Genomic DNA, 22,934 nt, shown 5'->3' with positions numbered 1-22,934 from the left:
AAGGGCTGTCATGTAGAAGAGAGGTTAGATTTATTCTGCATAGTTCTGGAGGGTAGAATAAGGGCCAATGGGGCAGATTTTGGCTCAGCTTTAGGAATAACTTTCTGCTGGTTTCACATGTCCCTGAAAGGAATGAGCTGTCTCAAAAAGTGATAATTTTGTATCCTGGGGACAGCCATACCTAGGCACATGGTTTCTGTTTTATTCCAGGAAGCATCCCATGAGACTGGATTAAAGATCTCCAGACTCCTCCCCAAATCTGCGATCCTAGTTCACCATCTCTCACCATCGCTCTGTGTCTCTGTCCAGCAGACATATTTCTTGACCAAGCACAGTGCTAGGGGTGCAGACATCTCCAGGCACTGGAGAAACCAGAGTGCTGACAGTGGCCACAGCAGAGGGTGCGGAGTGGTGCCAGGTGATGAACTGGGTGCGTCCGGTCTCAGAGTCACAGAGAGGGCCCACAAATGTGATGCTTAGATGGCGGTGCCTGAGCTGAGTTGTAAATAGGAGTTGGCAAGAAAGAGTGGTGATTAGGCATTGCAACAGGAGGATCAAGCCTGTGGAGAGGCGAAGGTGAGAGTGTGGGTGCAGGTGGACAGGGAGAGAATAAAATGGAGCAAGAGGTGGAGCAGACAGTGCTATGTGTGCTAAACTGAGCATTTGGCTTTAGGAGTTGAAGTTTAGGAATAATGTAATCCAGTTTGCACATTTGCAAGGTGGCTCAGCTGATAAGGTTGAGTTTGGAGCAGTACCAACAGTCAGTTCATCCAGGGACTCCTCTCTGAGTCTCAGGTTTCTCCTCCCTTACTTGAGGGCCTTGGACTATTCTGCAGAATTCTATGAGGGTAGTCATTCACTGTCATCCTTTATAATTTCACTTTGTCAAGTCTGTGGTGTTCTAGGGCTCACTGGCCTCTGGATACAAATGCAATCATTGGTAGTAATACCCAGATTTCACTTACACTTTTCTGTTTTGATGCTTAGGACCTCTGGAACCCCTGAAAATCACACCCAGTTATCTCTGGGCATGTCCAGTGGGAGAGCATAAGCTGCCCTTCTCAACTTCAAGCATCCTTACCTGTTGTTATCTGTTCAAGGCTTCTCACCTGCTGTTATCTGAACCCACCTGAGTGTGGTGCTTCCTCATGCCCGTCCTTTGTGATGGCCCCGTGGTCCCCGTCTGCCATCAATAGCCCTAGAATTCCAGCCTGTAGGGTTCTGAGGTGACCCTGCCCTCCTCACAGTCTTCACTATAGCACAGCCACACTGTCCCCAGCCAAAATGGATAAATGGCTCACTGCCTCATTCTGTGTCACTTTATGTCACCTTGACAGGGAAGTGGGACTGGATAGGCTTGTACCTCCCAAAGTCCCTCTTGACAAAGCTCCTCTAGTTTCTGCCTGCAGCTCCAAGACTATGGAACCAATCCTGAGAGACACACCAGGGTTTTCTCTCCATTCCAGTTTCCCCCAGTCTCTTCCTGTCTTGGCTGGTTCTCCTTCAGCAGCAAAATGAACTATAATCCTAGGCTTCACCCTCTGGATCATCAAACATAGCAATACCTGAGATAGTGATGATTATCATGCTACAAGCTACTTGTGTACCATCTCATTTAATCACCCCCAACCCTTGGAGGTACAGATTATTAGTAGCCTCATTTGTAGATGAGGATGAGGCTAAGAGGAATTAAGTAACATGCTCAAACAGCAGACAGAGCTAGAATTTAAAACCAGACTGGTCTAGACTACCAGACACCAAGCTCTTAACAAGTTCCCAGCACTGGGACCTAAACACTCATAATCTTATAACCTGGTTAATGGTAAAGTGCTTCCTTTGTTCATTTGTCATCTTTGCATAAATTCCAAATTGGCTTTTGCATCCAGGGCTGGGAAGAAACCGTGGATGCTGCTCTTTCTCACCTCTTAAAGACCTGCCTATCGAAGAGTTCCAAGGAACAGGCTTTGAACTTCAGCAGCCAGCTGGACATACCCAAAGACACAAGCCGATTGAAGAAGCACATCACCTTGCTGTGCGATCGATTAGCCAAAGGTGGGCGTCTCTGCCTGAGTACTGATGCAGCGGCTCCGCAGACCATGGTCATGCCAGGTAGGAACTCCGTTCATGCTCCCCAAACACAACTGTGTTAAGACTTTGGCCAAATTAAAGGGGTGTGCCTTTTATTGTGGCTGTATTTGGGGGTTTACATTTCATATTAAAGTGATGATAGCCAAGAAAATTGCTTGCACATTTCCCTTCAGACATCCCAGGGTAATCACTTGGATAAATATTCTTGGGGTATTTGCTTGCTAAACATTTCTAGAATGGTATGTCTTTTTCCTTCCTCCTGCTTCTAAATATATGATCCACTTTGTTTTGCTACTAACCAATAAAAAGTGGATTAGAGAATAAAACCATTTTTAAGGAAAATCTTACTAAATGTGATCTCGCGATACCATATTTCATAAATGTAAATAGCATAATACAAGCGGCTAATATAATCCAGATGAGTCCCATCCCTTCTGCTGTTTGCTTGGATTGTGGTCACCAGAATAAGGGAGAAGAGACAAAGGAAAAACTGGAGATCAGGCGATATGAGCAGGATTCAGGGCTGAGGCCACTATGTGCCAGGGTGAGAGATCCAGGTTGCCCCTACCTGGGCAGTCAGTGATGGCCATGGGCATCCGGGTCAGCCCTTCCCACCGTCAGAGGGGTCGAGCTGTCAAGAGCACTGCATTTTGGTCCTTTAGAGGCAGCAGCTCCCAAGTCCCGCTTCCATCTTCTTAGTGTCTCTCTTTATGGCAGCAGCAAGGAGGACAGAGTAAATGAGTTTATTACATGAAGCAGCTGTAGTATCTATTTCCTCCTCAAGCAGGAACCATAATATGGGAAGCGATGTGGATTTTGTTCATCTTCTTTATTTGCCTTTTGTACACCTACCTCCCTCTGCTGATACTCTTCCTTTTGTTTCCTTCCCCCCTCAACCAGCATTCCTCGAAGTAAAAAGGAATGCAAGTGAACACTTTAAAAAACATAAACATGGAGACAGCATAGCATAATCTAATAAGCACAGGCTCTGGAGGCAGACAGACCAGTGTTTGGGTCCTGTCTTTATGCCTTACTACTCATATGACTTGAATATGTTACTTAACTTTCCAGAGTCTAGTCTCTCCTTTCAAAGTGGGTATAATAATGCCTTCCTTGTATCCAGGGCCATATGTGTCTATAAAGCGCCTAGCACAGTTCTCGGAACAGAGATACACTCAGAAACTCAAACTATAATTACTGCCATTGTATAGATGTATGTATAATTCATCTTCTAAATTTGGGTGAAGAGAATGACTGGCATGGGACCATAGCATTCTATAGTCTATGACTTGAAATATTTTTTACCATAATTATACACAAACAGAACCTAACTTTTATTCCAAAATCATGTTTCTAATATGGTGTTTCAGAATAGAATTGCCTTCCTACATAGAAGCAGTTCTAATAGTTTATCTGAATTTAGGTCTTCTTCATCTTGCCCTTGTTAACATCCTCCTATAACTAGTCCTTTGGCCTCCACTCACCCATTGCTGTCCACTGTTAGGATGCCACATTTATTGAATATAGAACTATAGTCATTTGTTTAAATAACTAGATTTGGAGGCGACTTCAGGGCTGTGTACATAGAAACCCTTGATGTAAAATTTCTAAATGTTTGGAAGGAAGATGGTGAGGAAAGGAGGAAGAGAGGGAAGGGAGGAACAGAATGAAGGAAAGTAGAAAATGTGTTTGTTCACAAACCAGGAGTCTGTAAGCCAGGTGTGTGCCTGTCACGCTTGTCTAACTGAGTTCATCCCATTGGGGTGATTGAAGCTGTGCGTGTTTGTCATGGTCACAATTGCTTGCTTTCACTTAACAGTGTTTGGCTTTAGTTGAGTGACTCTCCCTCCCACCTGCCGTGATCCAGTCATGATAGTGAGTTTTTAAAAATTGTTAAATCAGTTCTCTTTGTCATTACCATGCTTCTTTATTGACTATAATACTTTTCCTCCTTGGAGCTCAAATTTTTCACACACTAATTTCTAAGTTATGACCAACCTAGACAGCATATTAAAAAGCAGAGACATTATTTTGCCAATAAAGGTCCATCTCGTCAAGGCTATGGTTTTTCCAGTGGTCATGTATGGATGTGAGAGTTGGACTGTGAAGAAAGCTGAGCGCCAAAGAATTGTTGCTTTTGAACTGTGGTGTTGGAGAAGACTCTTGAGAGTCCCTTGGACTGCAAGGAGATCCAGCCAGTCCTTCATAAAGGAGATCAGTCCTGGGTGTTCTTTGGTAGGACTGATGCTGAAGCTGAAACTCCAATCCTTTGGCCACCTGATGCAAAGAGCTGACTAATTTGAAAAAACCCTGATGCTGGGAAAGATTGAGGGCAGGAGGAGAATGGGACAACAGAGAATGAGATGGTTGGATGGTATCACCAACTCAATGGACATGGGTTTGGATATACTACGGGAGTTGGTGATGGACAGGGAGGCCTGGCGTGCTGCGGTTCATGGGCTTGCAAAGAGTCGGACATGTCTGAGTGACTGAACTGAACTGAATTTCTGTACTTGGCATGTTTTTGAGGTAGAAGAAACATGTGAAATTATTGCAGTTTTACAAATAGCAATGGAGTTAGGGAAAGCTAAATATCTTGTCCAGAGTCACATGGTTACCGGAAGGGTTAGTCTAGATTCAAAATCTTCTAGCTCATTGTGCTTCCCACTAGACCACACAAACCACAACGGTACAAGTAGATTTCTAGCCAGAGCCTCCTTCTGGGTAAGCTGTTCTCAATCTGGCCTTCTTTTCACTTAAATTGGTGTTGCACTGTGGGAAGAAAAGGGCAGAAACTGTTTTACACAATCTCTTTTCTTTGCTATGAGGACTAGAATGCAGTTTACCTTGTATTTGCTGTGTTCTTAATTTTTATTATCTTGGTAGCTGACTTGGTACAATTATTACAGAGATAATAAGAAATACTGTGAGTTATTTCTGCTTCAAACCAGTAATTGTGCGATTTATGATGTTAGTTTAGCTGTCGTAGTTGTTTCAGAATACAAGAAGGTAAAGTGGCATACTAGAAAGGAGTGGATGACCAAACACATGAACACACAAACATTTTTCACAGACACGATCTTCTTTTTAATGGTTGGGCAGGAACTCAGAAATCATCTGGTTTGCCTCCCTCACCTAACAGCTGAGGTAACGAAGGCCCTAGAAAGATGAAGTGACTTAGTGGTTGGTATTAAAAGGCCGGAGTGTGTGTAATTTTACCATGTTCCCTATTAAATGGCAGATGAATAAACATCTCAGAATGAAAAACCCTTGGTCTTTTCTAGCCTCCTGACTTTATGAGCCTGGCACCTTGTATGTGCCCTTTCTTTGCAGTAAAGGCCATGATGACAGCATCCTCCCTGGCATCCAGAATTTGAAAATCTTCCCCACTGGGAATTACCTTAAGGACTTCGTTGCCTCACATTTCTCTTGCTTGCCTTTATCAACCTTCAGATTCCATCAGCATTTAACCTAACCTTTACTGGGTATTCTTTTTATTACAGAACCATCAAACTTATATTTCTCTTCTTACCTCTACTACTCACATCTTTCTGCTGGGGAATATTGCCCTTTCATTGTATGTCTTTTTCTTAATCTCAGTGATATGAATTCTACCCTTAGAACAAGAGTTCCATAGGGCCATCAGGGTAGTGTTTTTATTTTATTTATTTATTTATTTATTTTTTTTTTTCTAGTGGCTTTTGTCATACATCGATATGAATCAGCCATGGATTTACATGTATTCCCAATCCCGATCCCCCCTCCCACCTCCCTCTTCACCCGATTCCTCTGGGTCTTCCCAGTGCACCAGGCCGGAGCACTTGTCTCGTGCATCCCACCTGGGCTGGTGATCTGTTTCACCATAGATAGTATACATGCTGTTCTTTTGAAATATCCCACCCTCACATTCTCCCACAGAGTTCAAAAGTCTGTTCTCTATTTCTGTGTCTCTGTTTCTGTTTTGCATATAGGGTTATCCTCTGAATGTGAATGCCTTTACTGGTCTAGCTGACTTTCTCATACATGTTTGCTTCATCCTTGCAGGTGCTTAGGGCTGAGGTTTACCTTACATTGCTAGGTTGATTATGGAAGGTTTGAGACTAATTGGTATCAGAAAAAGACTACCTGAAACTGGAACCATTTCATTGTTGTCATTGGGAAAACAAAAGATTTGTTTGAAAAATAAGTAAAATGAAAATCAACAGTAAGTTTATCATATATTTGCCCAAATTTATGTGATGTCTGTTATGTTAGAGCAGTTCTTAAAGACAGCTATGAAGGAATTGTGTGAGGTGTTTGTTTTTGTTCTGTTTCTGGTATGATGAAGGACACTCAGATTTGGTCTAACTAGCACCTTTACAAAGAAGGTAAGAAAACACATTCCACATTTTTTAAGAAAACACATTCCAACGCGTTATCCATTTTGCTAGGGGTCTGTCATTTTTATGCAAATGATTTTCTTCAGAAATAAAATATAAGACCTGCAAATTATTGATCTCTGAGCAATTTTCTACCCTTTTCACAAGTGACTTCATAATTACTAAATTAGGTGAACACTTTGCCTATACACCTCAGTCTGCCCTGAAGGCTTTTTCAGTAAGACCATTCATTCCCTTCTTAGAACATTCTCATTTCTTAGCTTCTCTTTTGTGATCAGAAACTGTTCCTGACCTGCTTGGGCTTGTCTTTTCCAGTCTGCTTTGTGCATCTGTGCCTGCATGTGCCCTTTCCCCCTGTGTGCACACTCCTGTGTGTCTTCTTCCTCTTACAAGGACATTAGTACTTTGGGGCTGGGGCCTCACCCTTATGACCTCATTTAACCTTAATTACCTCTTTAAAGGCCCTATTTCCAAATACAGCCACATTGGGGGAGCTGGCTGGTTAGGGCTTCAACCTATGAATTTTGTGGAGGACACAAGTCAATCCATAATGCCTCCAGGTAATAGCTAAGTGCATGAAGGACTTATATTTTATTCTTTTTTTGTGAACATAGCATCCTACTTATGCCTAGTATATATATAGTTGATGCCCATCATATATTTTTTTAAACTTCTTATTTTGAAATAATTACAGACTCATAGGAAGATGCAAAAATACTACATAGAATCCCAGGTACTCTTCATCCAGCTTTCCCCAATGGTGACATTTCATAGACTGTACTCTAGTATCAAAAATAGGAAACTAACTTTGGTCTACCGTATGTTTTTAAAATGAATCAGTGGAGCTGTTTATAAAGAAGCTAAGTCTTAAAGTAGGTGTGAATTTTAGATTTTTAGAAAGGACAGTGGCAGATACTATAGATAGAGTTGTTAATTTAAGCACGGAGATATGGGTCTATAAGTAAACTGCTTAAATTTCAGGTTGGAAATTTAGTTTGGTAGATCAGTAAGTACCAGTTGATATAGGAACTTGAAAAGCTAGATAAAAGAGATTGAACAAATGGTGAAGGAAGCTGTTATAGATTAAGATATAAGTGATTTATAAAGGACAACGTTCTAATCCATTTTGAAAAGTGGTTTAAAAAACAAAGCAAAAATAACCCTTTGTGTTTTAGACATACTAATCTGATAGTGGTACACAGGAGAGAGAAGAATATGAAAAATACGGAAGAATATAGAAGTTTCATCAAGTTTTTTAATTGCATTGGTGGAAATCATTAAGTTGGTAATTTTGTTATGAATAATGTGCTTCATTTCAAATACAGTGAGCTTGAGATGTCTAAGATGCATCCAAGAAAAGAGAGATGTTAATAGCTGGATCTGAGGGATTTGAGTTGAAGGGAAAGATTAAAGCTTAAAAGTAGATTTTAGTACCCTCAGCTTAGAGGCCATCACTGAAACTCTGTCATTGGATGAACTCTATGGTAGTGAAGGCAGAGGCAGGGAACACTGATTTGGGATTTATCTGCAGAGCCAGATAAGAAGTGGATTCTACATGGAGGAGGTGAATTTCAAAGAATTTCTAGCAGAAATGGTGTCAGTACTATTTAGAACAGAAGGTCAAGGAAAGATCCTTCTGTAACTGGAAGGAACAGTATAGGAAGGCAAATGCAAGAAGAAGTAGGCTATTATCAAGGTTTTTATTTCTTTTCCTTTTCTTCTCTTTAGAAAATACATTTCAAGATGTTTGAAGGTTGGGGAGTGGTGGTAAGATGAGAGGGCTAAAAATCCAACATTCACATTAAATGGGGAGGTTTGAGGAAGCAGAGGAATAATCTAGAATACAGTTGAACTGAAAAGAGTATTTAAGAAGGGAAAAAAATGAGAAGCCAGATATAAATTGGAAATATAGGGAAATTTTAAAAAAAGAACATTTCATGAAGTCCAGCCACATGAGCTTTGGAGAAGTAAAGTTTTATAATAATCTGCAAGAGAGAAAGAAGGGGGTTTATGGTGACACAGTAAATTAAGGTTGACTTGCAGTGGCTGCTGTGGGAGGGACAAGCTCAGCCATTTAGCAATTGTGCAGCTACTTCTTCCTCCAGAGCTATAATTTTCTCATTGAAATACTGAGATAGCACCACCTTGTTTTGAAACAGCATATTGCTTCAAAATTGTTTTGAAAATCAAACTATATTGTTAGAAGTAAAGAAAGCATGTAGTTTTTAATAGGGTTGCTCCTATTAATAATTATGAGGCTTCCCTGGTGACTCAGACGGTAAAGAATCTGCCTGCAATGCAGGAGACCTGGGTTCAATTCCTGGGCCATCCATTGTAATAGGGAGTCCATAATGGAATGAAGAAAGGTTAATGGAAGAATATTTGAATCCAGGATTAGAGCTGTATTTAACAGGAGAAGCAATTAGGAGCAACTATAGGGGAAGGTCTACCATCAAAGACCTAACAGAATAACATTCTCCCTGTGTGTACTTAACAAATACTTGTTGATAGACAAGCTGGTTGGTAACTAATTACAATGTGATGACCAAAGCCCAGTTTCTTGGAAGTAGGGCTGTTAAAACAGGAGTAGAATACCAGGCGAGTTTGAGGAATTTCCTTCCCTGCAGATATTTAAACTAATACAGATAGTCAACAGTCTGAAGATAATATGGGGAAAACCCTGCCTAAAAGTAGGGGGATGAATTAAATAACTCTTAAAGTACATCACTATTTCTATTTCTTCAGTCATGTCATATGAACAGATCTTTAATATGTACATTTTTACCCTCATCCAGCTGTAAATGTGAGCTGTCTTTTCTTTGGACTAATCTCATATGAGATATTATAATGGAAACCTTAACTGTGTAATTTTCAATATCATTAAAAATTGTGTAGGTTGACCAAAAGAAGGAGTACCTCCGTAACACTGGAGCATCCCTTGGGAAGATACTTATCTCTGAGGCTTTGTATGATATAAAAAATAGCTTTTCTCTCATATGTAATTGATATATGGGACTATTTTATATTCAAATGTGAGGATAAAAAATTTGTATTTATTCCAGCAGCTAATGGTTTGAAGGGATTTCTACTGATTCAACTTGTAAAAAAATTTTTCTAGTTTTCTTCCTCTCAACTTTTACCCCTACCCAAACCTCTGCTACCTCAGTGAGTCTATCTTTAATAGTAAGGTTTTACTGGTTCACCTTCAAATTGGAGTAAACACATATCCTATTTTCTTTCCTTCAACTGTTATTCTCAGGACCTGTTATCTCTCTGAGGAATTTGATCTTCAGCAATAACTTCTCTGCTTTCAGTAGATATTCAAGATTATTAAAATTGTATGTATTGTTTTTAATTCTCCTTTAGATTTTAGGGCGCCTGGATAAAGTATTTCAAGTGCTTAGAATCAACTCGTCAATCAGTTACTTACGTGAGACAGTCATTGAAACTTATTTTACATCACATTATTTTTGTTTAAAATAATGAGAATACCCACCGATAGATGGGGCAGATCCAACAAGGTGGCCCATTCCTGTGGCTTAGTCATTTTTATTTCTGGCCTAAATACCTGGCCTAAACTAGGAATGACATTCTGCTTCTGACACTACACAGCCCTCACAAGGAACAATGATGTTCTTGGAGTTAGAACTATTGAATGAAGTCAGATCTGTGCTCCCAGCCTTTAAAACACACTTTCGCATTAAACTTTGAAAGAAAAACATTTTTAGTGTGTTTGTTTATTCAAATAAATTATTGGAATAATTAGCCCCTTCTGATTTATGTATAATGTGATATTTCCTAAACAATTGAAAATGAAAAACTATTCTCTTATATATAGTGACTCTTAGAGTTTATAACCTGATTCTGAAAAGTAAAACACCTTTAATTGTATTTCTCTGTACTAAAATATGTCTCAACTCTATGCTTTTAAAAATGTAGCTTTTTGTTTTTAAAATGTTTGATTTTTATTAAAAGTAAATAGTATTTTGGTTAGTTAGAATTTTTGTATTTCTCTCAAATCTGCTTTCTGAGCAATACTCCATGTCATGTGTAAAATGTTCCTGAAAAATATAATATCATTCTCTAGTTTCGGAAGCTGTGATTTATGCTAATACTGATAGGAAGATTTTTATTTAGTATAGGCATTTGCATATTGGTTGTTTTAAGATATTTTTGGCTTTTGTTCTAAGATATTTATGGCTTTAAAGCCCATAAAACAAGAATCAAATTTAAACCTCATAAAACAAGAAGTAAATACACTGTACTACTGAGTAGTATGGCAAGGTATGCAGGGCCCAGCTTACTAGTTATAAGCAAGTGAAAGGGAAGATACCAAGGGTTTAAGTGTGAAGTTTGGTGGGTTTCACTGAGTATGGGAGCAAATTTGGAAAACTCAGCAGTGGCCACAGGACTGGAAAAGGTCAGTTTTCATTCCAATCCCAAAGAAAGGCAATGCCAAAGAATGCTCAAACTACCACACAATTGCACTTATCTCACACTCTAGTAAAGTAATGCTCAAAATTCTCCAAGCCAGGCTTCAGCAATACATGAACCGAGAACTTCCAGATGTTCAAGCTGGTTTTAGAAAAGGCAGAGGAATCAGAGATCAAATTGCCAACATCCACTGGAATATGAATAAAGCAAGAGAGTTCCAGAAAAACATCTACTTCTGTTTTATTGACTACGCCAAAGCCTTTGACTGTGTGGATCACAATAAACTGTAGAAAATTCTTCAAGAGATGGGAATACCAGACCACCTGACCTGCCTCTTGAGAAATCTGTATGCAGGTCAGGAAGCAACAGTTAGAACTGGACATGGAACAACAGACTGGTTCCAAATAGGAAAAAGAATGTGTCAAGTCTGTATATTGTCACCCTGTTTATTTAACTTATATGCAGAGTACATCATGAGAAATGGTGGGCTGGATGAAGCACAAGCTGGAATCATGATTGCTGGGAGAAATACCAGTAACCCCAGATATGCAGATGACACCACCCTTATGGCAGAAAATGAAGAAGAACTAAAGAGCCTCTTGATGAAAGTGAAAGAGGAGAGAGAAAAAGTTGGCTTAAAGCTCAACATTCAGAAAACTAAGATCATGGCATGTGGTCCCATCACTTCATGGCAAATAGATGGGGAAACAGTGTAAACAGTGGCAGACTTTATTTTGGGGGGCTCCAAAATCACCACACATGGTGACTGTAACCATGAAATTAAAAGACGTTTGCTCCTTGAAAGAAAAGTTATGACCAACCTAGACAGCATATTAAAAAGCAGAGATATTACTTTGCCAACAAAGGTCCATCTAGTCAAAGCTGTGGTTTTTCCTGTAGTCATGTATGGATGTGAGAGTTGGACTATAAAGAACACTGAGCACCGAAGAATTGATGCCTTTGAACTGTGGTGTTGGAGAAGACTGTTGAGAGTCCCTTGGACTACAAGGAAATCCAACCAGTCCATCCTAAAGGAAATCAGTTCTGAGTGTTCTTTGGAAGGACTGATGCTGGAGCTGAAACTTCAGTACTTTGGCCACCTGATGGGAAGAACTGACTCATTGGTAAAGACCCTGATGCTGGGAAAAATTGAAGGCAGGAGGAGAAGGGGACGACAGAGGATGAGATGCTTGGATGGTGTCACTGACTCAATGGACATGAGATTGAGTCAACTCTGGGAGTTGGTGATGGACAGGGAGGCCTGGTGTGCTGCAGTCCATGGGGTTGCAAAGAGTCAGACACAACTCAGTGACCGAACTGAACAGAACTGAACTAATGACAAAATAAAGTTTGATACAGCATACTTTGTCAATGGGACTTTTAGTCATATATATGCAGATAAGTTACCTAGTATTGTTACATGTTTTTATTTTTTTTAAAGAGATAAAAAAAATCTTTCCTTTCAAAATTAGATAAACTACAAGGCTGCTAAATTTTTTAAACTTGACATGTTTATCTCATGGAAAATCATTGATAATTTTTGCACTTTATAAATGATGGACTTCATCCACCATTTCCATTTTAAAAACATATCACGGACAAAGCCAAGATTGAGACCCCCAAAAGTGAAATTTTTGTTGAGTATGTAGTATGTTTCAGGTACTGTTTTAGGTACTACAGGCACAGTGGTTAACAGTCCACCTTTTCTTTTCTGGTGTTACTTTTTCATTTCTAAACTTTGCCCAGTTTTCCCCTGCTATATTACATTGACTGTATTCTTTTTCTTCCCCTCCAGACTTATAAATTACACCAATTATACTGTGGTCACTTATATATAAATTTGGGATAAAGCTAATAGCAGTATCTGTAAACAATTCATCTTTGGTGTAGGGAACAATATTAGCAGCATAATGAGCATGTGTAAAATTTTTCAAAGGGGAAAAGGAGTTTTCTTCATGAAGACAGGACTGTTTTTTTGTTTTTTAACAAAAATAAAAAAAAAAAACACTGTAATGTTCCAGGCACTGTACTGGGCATTGGAATATGCTGATCAAGACGAAGGATTTCCACCTTCATGGGAGCTCTGGGATAGGAATCAGGTAATAAACCGTTGGTACAGCTAAATAGGAGAACTGTAGGTTGAATTATGTACAGTGAAGCAAATAGGAAGTTGAAAGAGTTGCGTAGGTGGCTACTTTAGACAAGGTTATTGCAGAAGCCTTCTGTGATGTGGAAGATGAGAAATGAGGATCTAGGGGAGTAGCATTCCAAGCTGAAAGAATAGGATTCAAAAGCCTGGATTTGCTAAGAGAGTAGTTCATATTCATACACATACACATATAAGTATCTGAGCTAATGAATGTGTTAATTAAATAATCGAGGGGAATACTCTCCCACCATATCATATATCAAATTATCACATGTAAACTTTAAATCTCTTACATCTTTGTTAATTATACCTAATAAAACTGAAGAAAAAAGAATTTAAAGGGCTGGAGGCTAGAAGGGGCTTGGTGTATTCAAAATATAGTTGATGGCTTGATCTTAATGAGGAAGGGAGAGCCACATCATGTAATATTCCTCACATTCCATGGTCAGGAATTTAGATGTTACCTTATGAGTAGTGGGCTTCCCAAGTGGCACTATTGTTAAAGAATCCACTTGCCAATGCAGGAGATGCAAGAGACGCAGGTTTGATCCCTGCATCAGGAAGATCCACTGGAGAAGGAAATGGGAACCTGTTCCAGTATTCTTGCTTGGAAAATTCCATGGACAGAGGAACCTGGTGTGCTATAGTCCATAAAGTCCCAAAGACTCAAATGCTACTGAGCGCACACACATGTGCGTGCACATGCGTGTGCACACACACACACACACACATGCACACACACACAGTGAGTACTGGGAAGCCATCAAATGGTTTTAAGTAGGGAAATTATGTGATCTGATCTATGCTTTCAAGAATTACTATGGCTACTGTGTCCAGAATGATTTGGAAAACAGCTGGAATGGAAGCAGAGGGAGAGCTAGAGACACTATTTTAGACATGTAGGCGAGAGATGTTGATGACTGGGGTTGTGACGATGGCATATTTCAGAGGCTGGAATATGTAGAACATGGTGATGGATTGCACGTAAGGGGTCAGACAAGGAAGCAGAGATGACCTCTGGAATGTTGGCTTTAGTAACAAGGTAGAAAGTAGTATTGTTGGTGAAATGAGGGAATCTGGAGGAATAACAGTGTGTGTGTGAATGTGGATGATGGGAAGGACAGAGTAAAAGACTCAGTTTTGGACCTATTCCATTTGTGAAGACTAGTGGGCACCCACTTGTAAATACTGAGTGGTCTGGTGCTCCGGGGAGCCTGTCAGGAAATGGTAGCCTCTGTATCACAGTCTTTGCAGCCAGACGGGCTCACTCATATGGAGAGAGAAAAGAGAAGGGAGGCCTCATCTAAACCTTGAGGCTTTCCAGCATCTAGAGGTCAGGAAGAAGGGCAGGAACCAACATCAGAAATTGAAGAGAAGTAGCCAAGGAATGAGTAAAAGGAAAACTGTGAGAAAAGGAGCCACATGGAAGCCAATAGGGGAAAATTTCCAAGGTCAGCATTGTCACTTGCTGCCAAGATGGAGCAAGATGAGGGCAGAGGTGGGAGCTGACAGAGTTCTATCTGAGGTTCTAACATATTTTGTATATCATGTAGTCTATTTTGTAAATTAATGAAATAATCATACAGATGTGAAAGTGAGTATTAGTTGCTCAGTCGCGTCCAACTCTTTGAGACCCCATGGGCTGTAGCCCACCAGGCTCCTCTGTGCCTGGAATTCTCCAGGCAAGAATACTGGAGTGGGTTGCCATTTCCTTCTCTAGGGGATCTTCCCAACCCAGGGACTGAATCCAGGTCTCCTGCATTGCAGGAACATCTTTACTATCTAGCCACCAAGGAAGCCAAATCATACAGATATCCAGTTACAAAGTGAGATAAATACTATGAGGCAAGAGGCTCAGACTTGGAAAGTAGCAGTGAAATCAAGAAGAGAGATAGACATGAGAACTTCTTCAGAAGAGAAAATGGGCAGATTTGTTAATTGATTGTACATAAGTCTTCATGACCCAGATAATCATGATGGTGTGATCACTAACCTAGAGCCAGACATCCTGGAATGTGAAGTCAAGTGGGCCTTAGGAAGCATCACTACGAACAAAGCTAGTGGAGGTGATGGAATTCCAGTTGAGTTATTTCTAATCCTAAAAGATGATGCTGTGAAAGTGCTGCACTCAACATGCCAGCAAATTTGGAAACCTCAGCAGTGGCCACAGGACTGGAAAAGGTCAGTTTTCATTCCAATCCCAAAGAATGCTCAAACTACCGCACAATTGCACTCATCTCACACTTTAGTAAAGTAATGCTCAAAATTCTCCAAGCCAAGCTTCAGCAATACATGAACTGTGAACTTTCAGATGTTCAGACTGGTTTTGGAAAAGGCAGAGAAACCAGAGATCAAATTGCCAACATCCACTGGAATATGAAAAAAGCAAGAGAGTTCCAGAAAAACATCTACTTCTGTTTTATTGACTACGCCAGAGCCTTTGACTGTGTGGGTCACAATAAACTGTAGAAAATTCTTCAAGAGATGGGAATACCAGACCACCTGACCTGCCTCTTGAGAAATCTGTATGCAGGTCAGGAAGCAACAGTTAGAACTGGACATGGAACAACAGACTGGTTCCTAATAGGAAAAAGAATGTGTCAAGGCTGTATATTGTCACCCTGTTTATTTAACTTATATGCAGAGTACATCATGAGAAATGGTGGGCTGGATGAAGCACAAGCTGGAATCATGATTGCTGGGAGAAATACCAGTAACCCCAGATATGCAGATGACACCACCCTTGTGGCAGAAAATGAAGAAGAACTAAAGAGCCTCTTGATGAAAGTGAAAGAGGAGAGAGAAAAAGTTGGCTTAAAGCTCAACATTCAGAAAACTAAGATCATGGCATGTGGTCCCATCACTTCATGGCAAATAGATGGGGAAACAGTGTAAACAGTGGCAGACTTAATTTTGGGGGGCTCCAAATCACTGCATATTGTGACTGCAGCCATGAAATTAAAAGACACTTACTCCTTGGAAGGAAAGTTATGACCAACCTAGACAGCATATTAAAAAGCAGAGACATTACTTTGCCAACAAAGGTCCGTCTAGTCAAGGCTATGGTTTCTCCAGTGGTATATATGGATGTGAGAGCTGGACTATAAAGAAAGCTGAGTGCTAAAGAATTGATGCTTTTGAACTGTGGTGTTGGAGAAGACTGTTGAGAGTCCCTTGGACTGCAAGGAGATCCAGCCAGTCCATCCTAAAGGAGATCAGTTCTGAGTGTTCATTGGAAGCACTGATGCTGAAGCTGAAGCTCCAATACTTTGGCCACCTCATGTGAACAGTTGACCCGTTTGAAAAGACTGTGACACTGGGAAAGATTGAGAGCAGGAGGAGAAGGGACGACAGAGGATGAGATGGTTGGATGGCATCACTGACTCAATGGATATGAGTTTGGGTAAACTCTGGGAGTTGGTGATGGACAGGGAGCCCTGGTGTGCTGCAATCCATTAGGTCACAAGGAGTCAGACACGACTGAGCGACTGAACTGAACTGAACTGAAGGATTAATTGGAAAAGAGAAGTATTGGGGAGGGGTCCTGGATTGCTTGTTCCAGTTGACTGGTGCTGCATTCATTGAGAAGGCATCTTTGGAAGAGGATGAAGCTTGATGGAAACAGATCATGAGTTCAGTTATATCCAAGTTAATTTGAGTGCTTATCTCATGTCTGCTTTTTCTGTAGGAAGCCTTCCCTGAATATTCTACCCTTAGCTAATTATTCTAATTCCTATAGATAAAATAATGTTTGCAATTTCATATGTTTCAACCCTATACTTACTGTCAGTACTTCACATTGGCACTTCTTGTTACACTCTCTGGTTCTCTATGTGCTGTATATCATTCTTATTTAGAGCATAAACTCCATGTGTACACAAAATACATGATTACTGTTTTTGTTTATACAAGCTGATAACACTTGGCCAACTATAATGTTATGTAGTATTGTGTATTTTTATTCCCGATGTCACTAGGGGATTTTCTTGAGATATAGACTAATTTCTTATGGGTTATTTAATAATCTCAAAGATTCATTAGATAAAGAATGTCTTCCAGGGCAACAGGAATGAGTAAGTTTACTGACACTAAGTGAATTATAGACTCTGATGTTCTAGTGAAATATGTTCCCTATCTGAAACTACTTTTGAACTAAATATGTGGAACCCCTGCTGCTTACTGTGTTGAGGAGTCGTACTGAACTGTGACTAAAACACAAAGATGGTGAACCCTTGAATTTTGCCAGTCTTAATATTTTGCTTTTTGTGTGTTATTTCTTTAATACATTATACAACATCATCTAAATTTGCATATGTTATAGAATTTGATAGCCCCTACATACTTCAAATTGGCCTCAGAGATTTCAGCATTGGAAAGTTGGGATTTTATTTTCCCAGCTGTTTCAATGTAATATATTTGAAGACAGAGGCACTGTCCAGTAAGTTTATAGCCTAAATAAATCTATTTTAAAGGTGTGCTGTCTGGGGCTAGGTGGCATAATGGGATGACATATGAGCTGTTCATATTTGAAGACCTGGCACTAAACTTATCTCAGGATGCCAGGAAAATTACATTAGAGGTGTCAATTTGCTGGAGTCCTTGGTGGGCATCTGGGAACATCACAGAATTGGTGTAAGGTCTAACATAATGTATCCTCTGTAAATTATATTGCTACATTAGCCACCTAAGGTCCAAAAGAGCAATTTTTGAATGACTTCAGTAGACATTTCAAAATCTTGTTTTAATAAGTAATGAGAAGTGCAAGCCATGAGAAGTACAAGACTGTCTGAAAGAAAATCAGCCTAATCTAAAGGGTTATATGTGGGACTGGGAGTTGAAAGTTAATCTTTAATATTTCTCTACTATTTATCTGGCTCATCAGTTATTTAGCAAATATTTACTTAATCCCCTTTTTCTGAGCCTTTATCATTTTAGGCATGGATTTCATAACAAGACCAGTTACCTTTCTTCTTCCTGGCTTCAGGTCTCCTACAAATGCCAGTAAAAATATTTCAAAAAAGTGTCATGAAAAAACTTATTATTACTAAGAAAAAACCTTGATAACCTTGTCTTCAGTACTTGTAAAGTCATCTCTCAATAATCCCAAGATTCTTAAGTGGACTGCTTATCTGAAGATCTTTTACTTTTTTTACTTGCCTTGCCAAGAATGTCTAGTATTAATAATTATACACTCAGTTTCCATTTGAATAGCTTTTTGAATGACTTAAAAGGCCATCATCGTGAATTCATATTTAATATCTGAATCTAAGGTTTCCTTATTGTAGTAACACATTGTGTGCTAGCCAGAAACATCACTTAATTTGAGAAAGCATAAAATGCTCAAAGGTGCCAGTCAGACTTTGATTTTTATTGTGAAAATATATTTCAGTAACTCATAGACTTACTGTTTATTAACTTGACCTGTTTAGTTCCTTTCCTTTTGTATTTAACTCCTGTGCATAAAATGATCTGGTTAATGGTTGTTTTTTTTTTTTTTTTTCAGAGGAGACTCTTAACAAGGAAAGCAGTGGTGGTGGGCCATGACAGCTGATGAGGGGTTATCCTGGGCAAAGAGTGTCTGTCTTCTTTCTCTATCCACGAGAAGGTTTCAGAAACTAAGCTACACATAGTTTTGTAGCATTTCTAAGGACTTGATCCAAGTTGATAGTGCTCCAAGTTGCTTCCAGGCTCTTTTCTTTTTGAAGATCTTCCTGTTGACTCAGATGCTTGGGAATTCTCCATGGAATGCAGGATGCTGAAATACAGACAGATGGTTTTTCTCTCAACCTCTCTGAACCTCAGTTTCTTTTTCTTTACCTCTAACTGTTAGGATCTCAGTATCCTTCTCTGTATGTCTGTGATACAACCCTCCACCAGAAACCGTCCCAAGTTATACTTCCTGTGACTCTGCTGATTGCTTGGGCAGAGCCTTTGATGTCTCATAGTCAGTTCATAGAAGGATGTGAAGAGAATTGGGGATAAATTATACCTCTTTAACTGAAGAGGTGATTTCAGGTTAAAATATACTTTATTCATTATCTCTTGGAATTAAAATTGTGTTTATTATATAAGTCATTATTGAGTACTTATTATGTGCCTATTATGATACAGAAGTCTAGGTGTACAGAGGTGAACAAAACGGATGATAAACTGCCCTAATAAACCATCCATCCCAGTGTACAGAGGTGAACAAAATGGATGCCCAAACTGCCCTAATAAACCATCCATCCCAGTGGGGAAGGAAGGCAATACACAAACACATAAAAAGATAATTACAAACTGTAATGAATAATATGAAGGCAATAAGCAAGGTAGTGTGGTAAAAAGTAACCAGCAGGGGGAGGAAGGACTGGGGAACCCTTCCTGAAGAGGGGTTATTGCAGTGAGATGGGAAGGAGCCATCTGTATGAAGATGCCCTTGGTGGGGTTGGGAGTGAGAGTAGGGGAAGCAGTCGATGTCCCTGAGAGACGGAATAGGAAATGCGAAGCAAGTAGGAAAGAAGGCCAAGGTGACTGGGGAGGATAACAGGGGACGGGACTGGGAAACTGTGTAGGGGCCAGATCATAGAGGAGGCCTTGTTTCAAAGCTTAGGGTTTATTAGAAATGACAATTCTTGACATAGGACATTTTTTTATGAACCTGTTATCTCTTAGACCAAATGAAAGGTGGCAGTCCTAAACTTGTATAGTCAATGTGCATTCGTAATCTGGAGTGGTTTTGAGCAGAACCAGCAGCATGCTGAAGCAGTACTTTATTATAGTCAAAGGCCTGAGACCACTCAGTTCTCAGGCATTTATCACTTAAAAGTGGAGGAGTAGAAAAGTTTAAAAGGCCATAGCAATAACATTTGAGAAAATGAATAATTTAAAGTGAATTAAACCATGAATAATGAATTATAAAAAGAATCCTCACTTGTGATTAGAGATTCATAATTTTCATTTCATAGCAAAATATGGTTGGCTGCCATGCATTCCTGACTTACTTCATCTAAGTACAATTAGGCCCAACACATTAGTGCCTTGATGTGCACACTTATGACTGGCTTCTTGTGTCGAAACCATTAAATTTTAATGTATTCAGCTTAAGCATAAGTGGTCACAGATGATTCATAACCCTGCTCTCTGCTTTTGGTGAAAATGATTGTTAGCACGAGAATTGTCCCCAATGGCCACACTTATCTTTCTAGTTGATTTCCTAAACATGTTTGTGTCCATAGAAAACTAGGAATAAACATTGCGTAGCTGATGGGTAAAGCACAGTGATAATTGCTTTAAAGCCGCAGGATATTTGATGATGATAAAATAGAACTCCGGAACTCTTGACATTTTTTTTTTTTTTAATTTCTAGTGTCAGGAGAGTACAAGTGATATAAGCTGCTCTTTAAGAATGGAGTTAGCCAACCTTGTGTTTTTAGTTTTGTTTTTTTTTTTTTTAAGAAGTAAATGCCAAGAATTGCCCACAGTGTTATGACATCCTCATTTAGCTGTTGGGCATAGAGGAAGGATGAACCAGCAGGCTTGCCTGACTGATGCTTTAGATGGCAGCTAACCCAATAAAAATAATATTGTGGCTTGGACATAGGAGATTAACCAGCCTGGCAACTGAATGCTCACCTGACCTACCATTATCCAGGTCCTGAAAAATCTCAGCCCAATATGCTGCTAGTTGAATTTACGTATCTTGTGCAACCCATGCAAATGCATATGATGTGATGATGTCCCTCCTGAGTTGAAGTCCTGATTGCCTTCACAGTAAACTGCCGGTTATCTGCCATGACTCCTGAGTCCCACTGTGATCTGGCTTCTGCGTCTTCAGCCCCTTCGCTCGTACTTGCCAATTAGGCAGCTATCATTCTGAGCTATCCACAGACTCCTGGAAGGAAGCATGTATTTTCCTTGTTCTCAGGTCTCCATTGTCCTCAGGCACACAAGTCCTCTGCCTAGGATTCCCATCTTGTATATTCCAGCTGGCTGACTCACGTGAACTTTCACTATTCGGACATTGTCTGAGACCATGCCTACCTTTCCCCCTATTCCGAATACCCTCTCTCCCTGAGTCATAATTCTGTCCCCATTTGCCCCTTGCACCCTGTATGGGATTGCATTGTATTATAGAGACTTATACCCTAAAGCAACCCTGCTGTGGGCTCCTTGCGTGTAGAGGATGTGTGTTGTGCCTTTGGTACCCCTCTTTGTTAGCACAGAGTTTGCATATGGTAGGCTGTTGGTGCTGGATGAATTTCTGTATAGGTTGTATCTCTTTCCTGACCCTGAAATGTAGAACAACTGGCTGTTCTCCAAACCAGTCTAGGTATCATGTTGGATTATTCTTGGTGGTAACAAGATAGCCAGACTTACTTCAATCTCCTTATCACATTACAAATGATTTGACTGCTTCCTTTTCTAAAAGAAGACATTTTTACAGTCCCATTACTTAATGAAGGAGCATGGTCCAAACTTGCTTTAACTCTGGAAATCCTCATGAGACTGATTCATTAACTATTATGAGATTAGCCACACCTGGGTATAGGCTTTAATTCAGGTGCTCTGAGGCTGCTTTTATCCAAGTAAAGTCAAAATAAGAGCACTGCTCCCTGCTTCCCTCCCCTCCTCCCATTCATTGTAGTTTCAGGGCATGTACCACTGAACAGTCTGTCTCATTAAATAAAGCAATAATATTTTAGGGCTGAGAGATAAATCTAAAAGTCTCCGCTCTAATACTCCAGGCCACTGTGTTTCTAAAATCTCCCTAAAAAGATAGATGTTCATTCTTAAGCATCTCCAGGGATAGGCTTCCACAGCCCTCTCAATTATGTGTTCCATTATCTCACCAGTCTTCTCATCAGGAAGGTTTTTTCCCTTAATGTCTAACTTTAATCCCTCCTGTTGCAATTTAAACTCATTTCCTTTTGTCCTGACTTCAGTGGAAATAAAAAATAACTCACCAGCACCCACCCCTCCCTGTTTGTAATTGAAGATGTCTGACTTCCTCCAGGCAGCTCTTTCTAATGCTAAATGGACCTAGTCTTGCCTTTTTCTTCTCTTACCTTTCTTGGAGACTCTTCCTTTTAAAACTTTCATTGTTCTTATTGCAGCAAGTATCAGGGACCATACATTTCAGTTCTGTCATTTTAATCCTGCAGTTTATTTTTTCAGTCTACCATTCTGTATAACCTTAGTAAGCCACTTAACACATTGAAAAAGAATCAATGGACACAATTGTAAAGAGCTTCACAGTTATGGGATTCTTCATCTCTGCAAGCGATCTGCTACTGCTGTCCAGTACCCTCCCTCGCCAGCTGTAGGGAAAGAGCAAATTCGCCACGATGGCATGGTCAGGCTCTCTTGCCCCACGGCCTCTTGGCTCACGTTTTGTTTCATATACATGGTTATGTAACAACTGAGATCACTTATAACACTGCGGATGTGTGTCACAAGGTCCTCGCTTAGACTACTTTGTGTGGTACCCATATATGAGCACCACCTGAAAAGCTCTTGCAGCTGCGTTATGGCCGTGTCCACTGGGTCAGCCACGAGAGGAGAAAATAAGCATGTCTGCCGCTGCTGTAGCTGCTGTTCCAGCCTGTAGAGAATAAACACGTCTGCAGTTCCTACGGCTCTTCTGAGTTTTCTTCTAGCTTCCCCACTCTCGCTTTGCCTACCCTGAGTTCAGCAAACAGCAAGACAGCAGTTTACATATTTAAGGGTGAAATGATTTTCTTGTCTTATTTCTTGCTTCTTCATGTATACATTTCATGTGGCCACAACTGCAGTGTTTTAGCATTCCAGACCTGCTCACTGCTGTGCTAGGATAGCTCAGGGATGGAGGGAAGGGGACAGTATTCTCATTTTCTTTTGCCTTTCTCAGATCCTAGAGGCAGTAG

The 22,934-nt window shown here is 40.1% G+C and overlaps 1 protein-coding gene across 5 annotated transcripts in view; it reads left to right on the top strand.

The window, feature by feature from the left end:
* BBS9 (Bardet-Biedl syndrome 9) overlaps positions 1–22,934 on the top strand; it is a 438,091-nt gene that overhangs the window by 375,206 nt on the left and 39,951 nt on the right. For 4 of the 5 annotated variants that reach the window (XM_061165393.1, XM_061165394.1, XM_061165395.1 and 1 more), the window contains one exon: positions 1,887–2,109. In XM_061165393.1, the coding sequence (XP_061021376.1) occupies positions 1,887–2,109 (223 nt within the window). Of the gene's footprint in view, positions 1–1,886; positions 2,110–18,553; positions 19,069–22,934 lie in introns of those variants that run through there. The other variant, XM_061165396.1, reaches the window with a different exon arrangement.

The sequence above is a fragment of the Dama dama genome, chromosome 18, assembly GCF_033118175.1.
Source record: "Dama dama isolate Ldn47 chromosome 18, ASM3311817v1, whole genome shotgun sequence".
Taxonomy (NCBI): domain Eukaryota; kingdom Metazoa; phylum Chordata; class Mammalia; order Artiodactyla; family Cervidae; genus Dama; species Dama dama.
This window is presented reverse-complemented; position numbering and strand designations above follow the sequence as displayed.